A 15,847-nucleotide genomic window follows, 5' to 3' on the forward strand; every position below is an offset into this window, starting at 1 on the left:
TACACCCTGATTCCCTTCCTTCTCAGCTTCTAACTTAAGGACTTCTTTTCTTTTCTCTAGATTTGACTCCCCTTCTGGACTTAGTACAGAGCTCTGCCTCTGATCTTTTATTGTCCTCCTAGACCATGATTTAGATTCATCCCTTGAAAGACCCCATCCCCCGAATGACCCCCTAAAAGGTCCTCTGATCACACTGTTGCCCCAAGAGCCAGACTAACAATCCTCTGGATATCAGGCACAGTGTATTTGTTGGTTTACTAGTTCTATCATACCACAGACTATGAGGCTGAGACAACAGAAATCAATTTTCTCATAGTCCTGAAGTCTAGAAGTCTGAGATCAAGGTGTCTGCCTTGTTGGTTTCTTGCAAGGCTTCTCTCCTTGGCTTGTAGATGGCTGTCTTCTCCCTGTGTCTTTAGATGATCTTTCTTCTCTACAGCTGCGTTCAGATTTACTCTTCTTTTTTTTTTAAGATTTTATTTATTTATTCATGAGAGACACAGAGCGAAAGAGGCAGAGACAGAAGCAGAGGGAGAAGCAGGCCCCATGCAGGAAGCCTGATGCAGAACTTGATCCCAGGACTCCAGGATCATGCCCTGAGCCAAAGGCAGATGCTCAACTGCTGAGCCACCCAGGCGCCCCCAAATTTATTCTTCTTATAAGTCGTATTGGATCAGAGCCCACCATAATGACTTCATCTTAACTTAATTACCTCTTTAGACACCCTACCTCTAAAAACAGTTATATTCTGAAGTATTGGGGGTTAGGACTTCAACATATAAATTGGAAGGGGACACAATTCAGCCCACAACATTCAATAATTTTTTAATTAAGCCATTTCTTCTATTTGTCTACTAGTTTTACTAGACAATTTTCAAATCTCATTAATCTTTTATTCTACCACTGAGAGGTAAATTTTGTAGGTGTTATTAGTTCTCTTTTACAGATGAGAAACTGAATCCAGAATTACACTACTTATCCAAAGTTGGACAGTTAGTGGCAAAACTGGATTCAGAATCTATGTCTATTTCTAGTTCACCACAATTTTGCCTTTTTCCCTATGCTGCCTCACCTTCCCATCACCAGTCAAATCCTCTTTGAAATGATCTAAAAGGTCTCAGCTTCGTCAATACTTTTTGGATGTAATAGTCTCATGACTTTTAGACATTTTGAAATACAATAAGTTAACAAAATTTTTTTCTTTTTTCTTTCTTTCTCTCTCTTCTTTCTTTCTTTCTTTCTTTCTTTCTTTCTTTCTTTTCTTTCTTCTTTCCTTCCTTCTTTCTTTTTTTTTCTTCTTTATTCTTTCCTTAATAGAGCAGTTTCAGGTAAAGCACATCAGTAGGACAACTTGGTTCTTGCCTGGATCTATTTTAAGTTTAAACCTAAATGATGTCAAATTAGGCAAAAATAAACTGAAAAGTGTGTGAACATCCAGCTGTTTTCCCTTCATTGCACCAGCTACCTGGATACTTGGAGGCAAAATAAGCTTGACTCTGGGGAATTATTAGGAGGAAATAGTATATTATGCAAAAACGGATGTGTTACTGAAATGAATGCACTACATAAATATTAAGAAAGAAGATGAGTGGTCTCGGATAGTCCTTCTGAGCCCATCACTCCCTCCTGAGCTCCTCTGACTCACTAGGCAGATAATGTTTTGTAGCTGAAAGACTGTGTATGTACAATGCTTACCACCTGCCTTTCACCCTGCTGAGTTATTAAGCTGAGTGGAGAAGTGTTTGTAAAGTACTTTCTGGATTCTTAGATGATGTGTTTATCAAGTAAAACATATCTCTAAGTGTTTCAATCTCAGCTTGAAAGTCACTTCCCAGATCAAAGTAATGTATATCAACACAACAGGCGATCTAACTCTGAGCCAGAAATGCATTAAATGAAGGGCCATTGATGTACACCTGGGCCCATCTCCTGGCCGTGAAAAGTTTCCAGCTTTAGTAAAAGGAAACCTCAGGAGCAGCTCACACTCCAGGACACAATGTGGCAGGCCCAGGCAATAAAACACCTGCTGTAGGAAGGAATCTTTTTGTCAATAAATAAGACAACGTGTTTCCTTTGAGTGAAGAAATATAAGCTAATTAGGACTGCATTCTTAACCCACAGATCTGCCAGTTTGCTTAGTTCATGCAATTCATCAAGATGAAAAGATAATATAACAGCAGTGTCCAACACTATTTTTTTCAGGACCTTTCTTGATTTCCCAAGTCTTATTTAAGAGCTTCTTTCATGTGCTCCCAATGAGCCAACACCAGTGACCTTTATGGAGGGCCTGCTCTGTGTCAGGAATGGTTCTGGGGGCTACAAAACAACGACCTTACCATCATGGAGACTACATTCCAGTGGGTGAGATACAATAAAAGAGCATCCAGCAAATATGACATGCAATAGCAGTTAAAGACAAAAGAACTGTAAGGAAAAATAAAGCAGGGTGAAAGAATAGAGAATGCTAGGGCTGGGGTAGAAGAGGGAAGTTTTCTTATGTGGGGTAGTCAAAGCATCCTCTCAGACGAGGTGTGGTGATATAAAAGTGGGTTCACAATTTTTTTGTCATTCTTCCTATCAAAGATAGAGTCTATGTGCCCTCCTCTTGAAGCTGATAGTGTCTTTCTTAATCCCTCGATGAGCAGAACACAGTGGAAGTGAGCCTTCATGACTTTAAGGCTAGGTTAGGGATGGCCAGGCAAATTCTGCTGGCTTATCTAAAGACGTTTGCTCTGTTAGCCTTTTCCCACTATGTATAAAACTGACTACCCTGAGTCTACCACATGGAGGATAGAGAGAAAGAGAGAGAAAGATAAAGAGACAGAGTCTCAAGGAGAAATGACTGTTCCAGCCCCTTGCTTTTTCAGTCTTCCCAGCTCAAATGACAGACACCTGAGTGAAGGAGCCATCATAATAATCCCAGGCCCTGCCATCATCTGACTACATCCATGTGAGAGACCCATGGAAACCATTTCACTGAGCCCACTCAACCCTTGGACCCATGAGTCAATAAAATTATTGGTATTGTTTTAAGCTTCTGTTTTGGAACAGTTTGTTACACAGCAAAAAATGACCAGAACAGAAGGTGATACTTGGTTAGATACTTGGATGAATTCAGAGAGAAGCTATGTGAGTGTCTGGAAAAGAAATGTTCTATGCTAGGAGAAAAAAAAGTGCAAAGGCCTTGAGAGAATATGTTGGAGGCACAGAAGTATGGTGACAGAGCAGAGTAAACAAAAAGGAGAATGGAAGATGTGCCTGGAGAAAGAGATTAGGTGCAGCTCCTGCCTTGTAGGCTGTGATGAGGAGTTTGGGTTTGCTTGTGAGCTTGATGGAAATTCTCAGAGGAGTATGAGAACAAGGGTACCACCCAGAGTTATGTTTTTAAAAGATTTAAAAATGTCTCTGGTTACTAGATGGAAAGCTGACTAGTAGGGTGTGAGCAAGGTTGGATACAGACCAGAAATGACAGTGATTTGGACTAGAATAGTCACAGTAGGGATACCAGGCAGTGGGTAGATCTGGGATATATTTTAAAGATAATACCAACAGATGTGCTGTTAGATTGTGTGTGGGGAGGATGCAAATAGAGGAGTCAAGTGTGATTCCCAGGTTATCACCTGGGTAATTTAATGAGCAGCAGTGCAGGTTGGGTGAGGTCGGTAGAGAAATCAATGGGTATGTTTTGGACGTGTTAAGTTTGGGATGCCTGTTAGATTTTTCAAGAGCTGCTGACTTAAGTAATTAGACATTGCACTCAGGGAAGTGAGGTGCACTATAGATACAAATACGAGAGTTGTCAGAGTATAAGTGCTATGCCACTCCATGAGGCTGGGTGTGGGTGTGTATGTCTGGAGTAAGGCTGAGGTTGAGCCAACATTTAAAAGAAATGTTGCAACAAGTCTATAGACTGATGGGAATGAGTCGGTACAAAGGGAGATATTGATGATGCAGGAGAGAGGGGGCAGTTTCAGGAGCAAAGTCCTTGCAGAGGCTAGAACAGATGAAGCCAGTGCACAAGTGGAATGGTGAGGCTCACAGGAGCCTGTCTCCCCTAGTATCATGGGCTTCACTCAGAGACCTTGGCTGAGCTTCAATCGCTGTGTATTTGTTTCTATTCCTGAGCAAACTGTAAGCCCAGTGAAGGCAAGACCCTTGCAACTTGTTTTACACTGCAGTTCCTGATGCCATGTCTGGCCTGTGTTACAAACTTAATAGATATTTGCTGTACTGCCTGGATGAATAGACAAACGACCATCCTTGTTTAATAGTTGACAAATAAATATCTGTTAACTTATATTGAATATGAATATTAAAATCGTAGGTGTACACAGCCAAAGGAGGGAAAACTGACATTTTGGATGTCGTCAATTTAATAGTTAAGCCTCGTTTTTCCATTAACAGATGTTTGTGTATTTTTCCAGATTGTTGAGATAAATTTAACTCAAATAAATTGAATGATAATTGCTAACATTTGGGAGTGCTTAGTTTATGTCAGGAATTCTTCGAAGCCTCTATTATGATCTCACTTAATTTTTACATGAGCCCTATGAGATATCTATTACTAGTATTACCATCCTTTAAAGACGAGCACAGAGTGAGCCACAGAGACGGTGACTAATTTTCCTCAGTTTACACAGCAGAGGGCACCTGGTGGCCAGACTGGGATTCAAACCCAGGTGGTTTTTCTCCAAGGCCTACCTACCTAGCCTCTCTCAGGACTTCTAACTCCCTGTTTAGTGCTCTTTCTTAACTGTATGAAAAATTAAGACTAAGATAAGTATGAAAATCATAACTACACCAAGAACATACCACCGATGCTGTCAAAAGATGAATGTCAGATTAGGGAAGGTGTTTGTAATTCTTACCAGAACCGAAGGACTGGTTTATAAAGTGGTCATAGAAATGCATAAGAGAAAGACAAGAAGCTCAATGGCAAAAAGAGTAAAGAACGTGGACAGTCACAAGGAAAAACATATACATGGCTTTTAAACAGATGAAAAGATATGCAACCTTATTGTGGGAATCATTTCGTAATGTATAAAAACATTGGATCATCATGATGTACACCTGAAACTAATAGGATATTATATATCATATTGCAATTAAAAAATAAAAAAGAGAGAGGGAGATTAAAACTATTTGAAGAAACTTTTTTTTTTTTTTTTTTTTTTTACACCAATGAGACTGACAAATATCAAAAAAGTTGGCTAAGAGTTGTTGCTGAGGCTGTGGTAAGTAAACACTCTCATACTCTGCTGGGGAAAGTGCAAAGTAATAACAAACCTCCTGGGGCCATGGGGCCATTTAAGCAAAGTCACAAAGGTGATTTCCTTTTGACCCCTTTACATCACTTCTGGGAATGAGTCCTCAGGTGTAACTATCCACTTGTAAGATGACATACAGATAAAAATATCCATTGCAATATTATTTATAGTACAAAAGATTGGAAACAACTTAAGTGTTCATCAATTAAAGATGGATTATCTAGACTGCATATCCACACAGTGGGAAATTAATCAGTTGTGAGGAGAATTAGGAAGGTCCTTCTAACTGATACAGCAAAGTTTCCAGGATATATTATAAATTGTATGGGAAATATATTATAAATTATAAAGGAAAAAGCAAAGTACAAGATAGTGTGTAAAAGGAAGTGGAAAAATTAGATTACATATGTGCCCATGCTTTAATCTACACTAAGACATTCTGGAAGGATACACAGAAAGTTAATGAACGTGGCTGCCTATGAAAAGAGGGTAGGGCAGGAGAGGGTAGTATTCTAAGACTTTAAACATAAGAATATAAATCTGATGAAAAGTTATGGGTAGGGAAATCAAGACTTCTCAATTTGTTATATTTTTTGATCTTTGAACCATGTATATATGTTGTTATTTATAAATTTAAAAAATAATATAGTGATAGCAGTACCCATGGCTCTCAAAGCTGGCCCGTCACTGTGCTAAGGACACTGCATGAATTATCAAGAATTTCACCTAGTAAGTCACATTTTTATTCCCACTTTGCAAGTGAGGAACAGATTTAGAGAAACTGAGGACATTGCCTCGGGTCACATGGCTCATAAACGGTGGACCCTGGAATCAAACTCAGGCCACCCGCTTCCAGGACCTGTGTTATGAGCTATGACTCTACTAGCACATTGCTTTTAACATTTCTGTTCTCCTTAGAGAAGCATAAGGGATGATGCCCCGTTCGTGGCCTATTCTCATGGGTACTCTTATGTTTGCAAACAAACGATTATTGATACCTCCCCAACAATTCATGGGTAGCAATAGCTCACTGTCGCTGTGGCTTCAGGTGAAGTCATCTGCAGCCATGTGATATCTCCTGAAGGCAGCTGTAACTCTATCCCTTGTTTTCCTCAACCAGAAAGCATATCAGAGTAATAGCAAGTGATTATTAAAAACCACATTTCACATATACTGAGTTTTGTGCCAGGCACAGATGTTGGAAGTACAATGTATGAATGATAATTTAACTGTCATAGAAACCCTTATTAGATAGGTGCTGTTATTGTCACTGTTAAGGGGTGAATTGTGCCCCACCTCCTCCACCAAAGCTGAAGTTCTAACCCCTGTACCTCAGAATGTGATCTTATTAGGAAAAAGGGCCTTTACAGAGGAAATCAAGTTAAAGGGGATTCATTAGGGTGAGCCCGAATCCACTGTGATTGGTGTCCTCCTAAGAAGAGAAAATTTAGAACCCTACAGAAATGCGCAGAGGAAAGATGAGTGAAGATGGAATGATGTAGCTGGGAGCCGAGGAGGCCAAGGATGCCGATCACCAGCAGAAAGTAGGAAGGATCCCACCCAGAGCCTCAGAGGGAGCACCGCCCTGTGGGCACCTTGATTTCAGGCTTCTGGCCTCCAGAATAGTGAAGCAATAGATTTGTTGTCTGAAGCAGCCCAGAGTGAGGTACCAGGAAATGAATACAACTACCAGCCTACAGATGAGGGAATCAAGGTACAAGAAGGTTGAGTAACCCGCCCGAATTTACATGGTTGGTTGGTAATGGTGCCTGGAGCTGAGTTTGGGAAGCCTGGCTCCAGAGGAGGGCCCCATTCTGATCATATCTGTATTTTAAAAAATCATTTGCCAACTCCAGTTGTCTGGTTGAAATGATGTGTCTCCCTCGCTGAGGGGTATGCACCCTCGGTTTTGACCTCCACCCTCTATCAAAGGGCAGAGCACGGCCTGTTCGAGCCGGGGAACCCTAACAAGTTCCTAGGGGCCTGGAGGTGAGAGTGCTGGAAGCCAAGTCCAGCTCGGCGGTGCAGCTGCTCGGAGCTGGGGGGCCGGCTGGGGGCTTCGAGGTCCTCCCTGGAACAGCCGAGCATGGCCGGGACCCAGGGGCACAGACTTCAAAGTGGCTGCAGCCTTCCCCACGGCCTCTCATTTTTGATCAGCGGGAGTCTCAATCCAGGAATGTGGGTTGCTTACAGTGTTTTGTTAACTTAAGAAAGGGCCAGAAGGCTAAAGCAACTTGTAGTAAATTGCCTTCCCAGATCCCCTTTGTACCCGATGCCCAGAAAATGTTTTCTGGGTGCAACAGTGCTTTTTAGTGGACGTGGGCAGAGGAAGTGATGGCAAGAGGGAAGGCCTGGTGCAGCATGCAGCCGGACTCGTGCTGGCCCGGGGGGGGGAGGGGGTGGCCCTCCGTGGGTGATGCAACCCTGTGAGCAAACCAGGGGCCCAGGGGAGCCCAGGAGCCACAGCAGCCCCCCCGCCCCACTGCGGCCCAGGGGCCGGCAGAGATGTGCTTGGCGACAGAGGTCAGATTCCAGAACAGAATCTGGTTGAACCAAGAGTCAAATAATCAAAGTGGAAATGGATGCAGGTTGCGGTTGTATCTGGGCAGAGGGAGAGCGTTTGGCCAGATACGGTGCCCCAGCTCTACCGACAAAACCCGAAATACTTCGATACTGTCCCCAAACCGGATCATTCTGGATCGGATGGCACAGGTCTATGTGTTCTCCAGCAACTCTGGGCACAGCATAGATGTTCGGTAACATCCTATTAATCTGCTTGATTTATTTCCTGGCCCGACTTGGCAGGAGCTTCGTGTTCCCAATGAGGATCAGAGCAAAAGGAGAGAAAGTCTTTGCTGGAATCAAGGCTGACGGGCCCACAGGATGGTGATTCTTCTTGAAAGGAAGAACTACAACCCTAAGCCTGAGGTCAAAACGTATGCCTCTGGACACAGCTTGGGGTGTCAAGGAGGAGAAGCAAAATGCTTAGCCTTTGCCTGACCTGGGGGCAGAAAGGTGATGCGGCCACCCGTTAGGAGTGCTAGACATTGGGGCAGAACGAGGGAGAGATGGATTTTCTTTCCTTTAAACTTTTCAGGGTTTAGGCACTGATAAAGTCCGGTTTAGCAATCATACCCTGGTGAAAACCAGCTTTGATTCTTAATTCCAAGTACCTAAAGACTATCTTGGCCTTATTAACATTTGAATGCCTTGTTTAAAAGAAATTGCTGGAAAGGGCAGCAGGTTTCCTTGGACAACTCTGGAAGACACAGTCCTGTACCTTTCCTCACCCTTTTTCAAAGTTTAAACTTTGGGGCTATCTTAATGTGGGTTGAAATTTCTTATACCTGCTTTCCTGCTAAGAAGGAGACCTTGAAATATCAAAGCCAGCAGTGAAATTCCAGAGACAAATGGAAAAGCGACTCACCTAGGAGTGGGCCCGGCAGTCAGGACGCTTATTTCGAAAAGGCATAGTGCAAAGGCAAACCTCTGGCCCGCAGACATCTGCTCTGGCTAGGCAGTGCCGAGTGGAATGGCCAGACAGGTCCTGCCAGGTGTTGATCTGCAAAGGGCCAGAGAACTGGGAGATGATTACTGCTTGTTTTTGGTCGGGATTTTGGTCAAACGGGGCTTCCTGGGAGCCAAAGTCCAGTCAAAGGAGAGTCGTTTCATAATTCTTGGCCTACTGTTTTCTTATACTGACCAGCATATTGGGACAAGGAACCATGGGTGCTGAGTTGACTGAGGTTAGCAGGAGGGTTGAAAACAAAAAACAAAAACAAAAACAAAACAAAAGGCCAGTGTTTCTCCTCCAGGGAGACGCCAGGAGGAAGAATGAGAGAATGTATAATTTAGGGGAAAAATGGGCCTGTGGATGGTTCTCAGAGAGGCATAAATTAGTAAAAGAAATTAGTCGAAGAAGAGCCCTGGTTGGAATAGGTGGCAGGGACAGATGTGGAGATCTGAGAGCGAACGGTGTGGGTTACTGCCACATGGGTGTAGCAAAGTGCAAAATGCAGTTATAAAGCTGCCTTTCTTTATAGATGCAGTGGATCATTCTGAATCTAGGTAAACTCCCTAAGGCGTGCATAATATCCCGCAGGAGGGAATGTTCTCCTTATCTCAGGAATATACCTGTCAGCCAGATCGATCCTGGGATGGAGCAATTTGCTTCAATCCATCATAAGGGACCCCTCCCCTTCCTATTTTCACTTACCCTGGGACTCGTGGAAAGGGTAAGGTGTCTCCAAAGTGCCAGAGGGTATGGATGCCACAGCGGCTCTTAAAACACAGGTCTAGGATAGAATGACCCGGCCCCCGTGAAAAAACACTGATTCCTGGCCACCGCCCACCTATTCCTATTTAATTGATCTGGGATGGGACCTTGTATCAGTATTTTTTTTTTTTAAAGCTTGCTAGGTCATTCAAATGCGTGCCAGGGCCGGGATTTAGAATGACGAGCTTCAGAAGCAATATTTCATTAAATTTTTGAAAAAATATTTGCTGGCACAGGATTTAAGGGGCCTTCATCAATACTTATTAATTACAAATAGGCAATTTTCCAACGTTAGGACATATGCAGACTGATAACACAGAGGGTGGGGCCGGGGGGTAACAGCTAGTTTTTCCAGCATTGCCCTACCTTTCTGCTAATGGTGCCACTTAGAGTAAAAGTTATTTATTCTCCATAGGCTTTCTTGTTGTGTATGTGGAGACTTTGAGATCTCTAATGGGACTGATTTCAGCCGTTCCTGAGCTTGCTGTCAACCTGCAGATGATGCAGAATTGCCGAGTAATGTGGCGATTCGAATGTGTGCAGCAACACTGGTCCCCAAGCCGATGATGAAGATCTATGCCCAAGGACACTTCTTGGGAGTCTTAGCTAATGACAAGTGGAGACCCGCAAGATAAGGTGACGTTTTATGCTAATTAGACTTAATGCTCATTGGTTAGACTTTGTGATTCTTGATGATTAGATGTGGATGGAGATTGAAAATCACTTCTGTCCTCGGAGACTGACTCACCGCCTCAGAGGGTGGAAGAGGGGAGAAGGGGAATTTCTTAGCTGGCTGCTTGAATGCTGTAGAAGTTCGGTAGAAGTTCTGTTTCTTTTATCCCCATGGTTCAGGCTAAACATAATGTAGCAAAGGAATGGGAGCAAAATAATATAACAATATATTAATTATATATTATATGTTAGTGATATATAATATATGGTATATGTTACATTTTTGTAGTGCTTTTAACTCTTTTTTGACCTTAACACTTATCTGACATTTTAAAAAATGAGGTTTATACTTCTGTGTGTATCTAGGGGAAGTAAAGCATGCTGGACTAGAGAAATGAAAACAATAACATTTTTATTTAATACGTAATGGCTTTCTTTTTTTAAGATTTTATTTGTTTATCTGAGACAGACAGTGTGTGTGAGCATGGGGAGGGGCAGAGGGAGAGGGACCACAGACTCCCCACTGAGCAGGGAGCCTGATGCAGGGCTCAGTCCCAGGGCTTTATCCCGGGATCCCTTTGATTATGACCTGAGCTGAAGGTAGATGCTTAACTGACTGAGCCAACCAGGTGTCCCAATGCACAATTGGCTTTCAAAGAAAAGAAAGGAGAAATGTTTGTCAAACGTCTATGTGTCAAGGTAATATACATGTGTATGTATATATATATATTTATATATATAAATAATACATATAATTCATATATAATATTTTATTATATATGAATAATATATTATAAATATATTTTATATTTATTTATATATAAATAAATAGTATATTTTAATATATATAAATAATATAATTTATATAATTTATATATATAAAATAGCTAACATATACACACACACACACACAGACATACATGTATAAAATCTCATTTAATCCTCAAAATAATCCATTTTACAGTTGAGGAAGCGAAAGCGCACAGAGATCACATCATTTGTCCAACATCACGCAGCGTCTCCAGTCAGTGAGAAACTGGCATTCAAACTTGGTGTGCCTGACTCCTCGTCTCAGTCTCTTCCCACCACACATCAGTTGTGTTATGTTGTTATGTTAAACAACTTGAAACTGTAAAATTTCTCACTAAACCCTCTCAACTCTATAAATAGTAGGCTTCTGGTTTAGCTTTACCGATGAGGCCCAGAGAAATACAGCCAAGGCTGCAAAGACAAAGTGGCCGAGGCGGGATTTGAATAAACATGTCTTCAAACTCTGATGCCAGAGTTTTCCACTTCTGCGGAGGGCTCTCAAAGTTTTCTCCATTCAGGAGCCTTAAAAAAGAATTGTGTTTAATTTCCCTTTGGTTTCAGTTTGCTTGGGAACTTTGTGGCACTAAATTCTATCTATTGCACAATAATTATACTTTTTCCTGTTTTTTAAATTTTTTATTTTTTAAAAGATTTTATTTATTTATTCATGAAAGACACACAGAGAGAGGCAGAGACATAAGCAGAGGGGAAAGCAGGCTCCATGCAGGCAGCTCACTGTGGGACTGGATCCCAGGACCCGGGGATCATACCCTGAGCCGAAGGCAGATGCTCAACTGCTGAGCCGCCCAGGCATCCCACGTTTTCCTGTTTTAAAGTCAGAGTCACGCACGTGTATACATTAGAATGTGTGACCATTATGCAGAAACACTTAATTTTTATTGAAGTGATGTAAATGTGTTGGGTGTAATTTCCATCTGGCTCTCTTAAAGTGATGGAAGCAGTTTTCTGGAAGTTTATTACTAGAAATTTCATGGACTCCCTCAGTGTTCAGGGATCTCAAGATGGAGAGACCATCTCATTCCGTATCTGTTTCTGACTGAATCCTAAAAGATCCGAGTGTCCTACACCAACCATACTGAAATTGTAGTGCTTTCACTTATGACACACACAACTGAGGGAATTAGAATCATTAAACAGCAGGCCCCTTGGTTTGGGGTATGTCCCGTTTCCTGCTATGTCCCCAAAGTCTAGGAATGTGCCTACCACTATTAGGCTTCAACAGTTATTGGGAACTATGCATTCATAGATGAATAAATAAATGTAGATGAGGAAAATGATGTCCAGGAATAGGAGGTGACGACACTCCCAAGGTCACACGGTTAGAGGTAGGGGGGCATCAGGTTCCAGCTCTCTCCCTGTTGGTTCTGTGCCATTTTCATTACAGGACTTTCAAAATGAGCTCTTTTATAAAGCAAGAGAGCACGATTTCTCTATGGAGTGGTTCTGGGGCTGTTTGTGAAGTTCAATGGGAGTGATGTAAGTCTGGCGATCCCTTTACAGTAATAAGAATTCCTGTGGCTCAGATCTGTTTACAGTCACATGGAAGTACTTAGGGCCCCCTGAATTGCATTACAGCACTTCATTTAAGGAAAGACTCAATACAATCCCTCTTTCTTTTGAAGCTGACAAGATCTGGCTATGCCACCTTCTGCCCTTCTGTTCACCAACACTGTTGACTGTCGACATTCACCCAAGACTTTTGACACTGTCTTCTCTCTCTCTCTCCCCACTCCAACTCCAGCTTTCTCTTTAGTGATGTCAGTGTTCTCTGAAATACCACTGCACCTAACTCTTTCTTGATTCCAACAGTTCTATGAATATTTATCTTAACCCCATCTAGCCCACTGTCCTAGCGTCATCCTGTAATGGCTTCATCTTTGCAAATGTCAATATCCTTACTGTCTGGCCACTGTCTCCAAGTCTTCCAAGCTGCCTCATCCTCATACTCTCAATATCCCCTTTCTCTGCTTTATTGAACATCCAGCTCCTTGATTTCTTCATTTTGAGTTTCTCTTATCATTATTGCCTTTGTCAGCCACACTTTTTTTTTTCTTTTCAGTTTGTATCAGGTTTCTTCCCTTACTACGTGGTTGTGCTCAACCTATTGCAGTTTTCCCTTGGCCTTTATTACTCCACTGAAGACCTCCTTATTGCTAAATTTGATGGACACTTCTGGGCCCTGATCTCTGTCGCATAGAGGCATCTGTCTGGACTGGCCATTCTTATGCTTTAAAATTTGCTGTTCCTTTGACTTTTGTGATACATTTCCTGATCATCTGCTTCTCTTTTGCCAGCTCCTCTCCCTTATCTGTTATACAACGTTAATATTCCTCAGTGGTCTGTCCTCTACCGTTTCCACTTCTCAGTCTCTACCCTTCTTTTCTTACCCACTCTGAAGATTAAGCCAACTATTCAGAACCAGAAATCTCAAAAGATTGGTCTGTTGAAGTTCCTTTACCAGGAACTTCTGGTTTTTTCTTTTAGAAGTGTAGATATCGGGATCCCTGGGTGGCGCAGCAGTTTGGTGCCTGCCTTTGGCCCAATCCTGGAGACCCGGGATCGAATCCCACGTTGGGCTCCCGGGGCATGGAGCCTGCTTCTCCCTCTGCCTGTGTCTCTGCCTCTCTCTCTCTCTCTCTCTCTATCATAAAAAAAAATTCATTAGAAGTGTAGATATCTAGAAGTGATACTTCTTGAAAAATGCAACACTAATAGAGTTACTTTCCAGCTTAACAATCTTCAAGTACTTCTAAGAAATCTCAAAGTGGACTTTGATTTGCCTATGGTAATTTGAACTTATTTCTAAAATCACACACATAATTCTTGCCCTGTCCCTGTCCAGGAAGCTCTTCTTATATTCCTTATTTTTATTAATGAGTCACCATTAACGGTCTTTCGGGTTTCTGTATCTGGAAGTCATCTTTCTTTTTATTGCATTAGTATTTTGACAGTATGCATAGTGTTAAGCAGGCTCATAATGGTTACTTCATAGTTATTCCATAGTTATTTCATAGTTACTGGATGACTGGTTGATTTCACTTGGCTCGGGTATGTTTGGTTTCTGGAACTTGGAACTTTGACAAAAAGAAACTAGTATTTGAGGACAAAACTATATACAGATTTACCAATTAACAACATGTAAGCCCAACTAAATATAATAGGGGATGATGCTTTGCAAATTTTAAACTCTCTTTGATTTTCTCTTTTAAAACTATGTTTTCTTGATTCTGCAACCTCAAGGCTGAATTGTGAGGCTTCTTACCCAGGGAAGGAGATAGTAGAATAAAGAAGCAATCAGTCACCTGTGAATCTCAAAGTAGTGGAGACAGCATGGCTTGTGATGTTGGTAATGTGAGGATATTGCTTCTCCTGCTGGATCAGAGCAGTTGTGAGAGGGAGAGAGGCAGAGTGGGGAGGGGCGGGCCTGGAGATGAGTTTTCGAAGTAGTCTTTCAGGCCACCCTTTGGAATGGGGCCAGCATGGTAAGTAGGTTGAGGTCAGAGACAGATGTTTCTCTCCTTGCCATCTGGAACTCTGGGAGAGCAACTTCCAGGCTTTCTCAGTATGGGGGAAGCCAAACCAGAACAAAAGTGGTTGTGGTGTGTAGTTGGGCAGAGGAAGGACTGATTTTGGCTTCCTAGGTTTCTTTGGCTGTTTTGGGCCACAGAGGATACCAAGAAATTCCCGGCCCTGAGGAGGGATAGGGGAAGGGATAGCTGGTAAACTAGCTGACAGGTTTGCTCCATGAAGGACGATGTGGCCCTGGAATTGAGGGCAGAGATGCAAAGCCACTCATAGCAGATCCCTGGAGTCTAGTCAATGATGCCTGAGATGGGGGTCCAGGCTGCAGGGAGAACCACCCAGCCTTGCAAGCCACTCAGCTGCATGGAGAGGAACAGACTCTCCATTCTTTAGCCAAGAGTATTCATTACAGATCCCACAAGGTAGTAGTCAGGTAGATGGGGTATATGCTATAGAGATCGGAAGAATCAGAGGACACTACAAGGACCTACCTGAGAATCTAAACCCCTTCTCAACTTTCCTCTCTCCCATCAAACTAACCATTACAGGGAAGAGCAGAAAAAGGGGAAGAAATATGAAATACTGGGCACATAGCCAAGAAAGAAAGTACCCTTAGAGGGAGTGATCACGGCTAGAGTGGGGTTGCAAGACTAGACTGAATGTTGGCGTTCATACCCAGCAGAATAGAGACCTGTGAGGAAGAGCACACTGGGGAAAGAAAGAAAGGGGAGAGAGAAAGGGAGAGGGAAAGAAAGAGAAAGAAGAAAGAAAGAAAGAAAGAAAGAAAGAAAGAAAGAAAGAGGAATGTGTATATATTTTTTCTCTCCACCCTAGTGTAGTGTAAGCAAATTTTTGACCCAGTTTAAGAAAAACATTTTTTTTTTCTTCTCCAGACATGTTTTGCTAATTCTTTTTCTGTAGGGGAAGGGCCAGTCGATAATTACAGATGATTTAACTCAGGAACTTAATCCTATTTTTGGTCTGGCATCATCTCCTTCATTTTTTCCCCTTTACTGATCTGTGCTTTTCCTATCATGGGGTTTTGTGTGAATTGTTGGGCTGCAAGACATCTCTCTGCTCTGTGATCACTTGTTCAGTTTCCAATCTCTACAGTGCAAAGGATTGTGTTTGTCAAAGGATTGTGTTTCTCAAATTAGAAGAATGAAGAAAGTCATCACCACTAATAGGTTTTTTAAACCCTGAAGAACTGAGGAGAGAATGAGAAAGCACTGAGTAAAACAAACTGTGTCATGAGTACATAATTTTGATCCAGTTCATT

General features: G+C 42.1%; 1 protein-coding gene across 1 annotated transcript in view; it reads right to left on the bottom strand.

The window, feature by feature from the left end:
• The window catches only part of C9 (complement C9), a 56,669-nt gene extending 47,805 nt beyond the window's left edge, over positions 1 to 8,864 (bottom strand). Inside the window, exon 1 of the mRNA XM_055325769.1 lies at positions 8,695 to 8,864. Within this exon, the coding sequence (XP_055181744.1) occupies positions 8,695 to 8,771 (77 nt within the window). The 5' untranslated portion in view covers positions 8,772 to 8,864. The remainder of the gene's footprint in view (positions 1 to 8,694) is intronic.
• Between the last annotated feature and the right edge of the window lie 6,983 nt (positions 8,865 to 15,847).

Source organism: Nyctereutes procyonoides, unplaced genomic scaffold, assembly GCF_905146905.1.
Source record: "Nyctereutes procyonoides isolate TBG_1078 unplaced genomic scaffold, NYPRO_anot_genome, whole genome shotgun sequence".
Taxonomy (NCBI): Eukaryota; Metazoa; Chordata; class Mammalia; order Carnivora; family Canidae; genus Nyctereutes; species Nyctereutes procyonoides.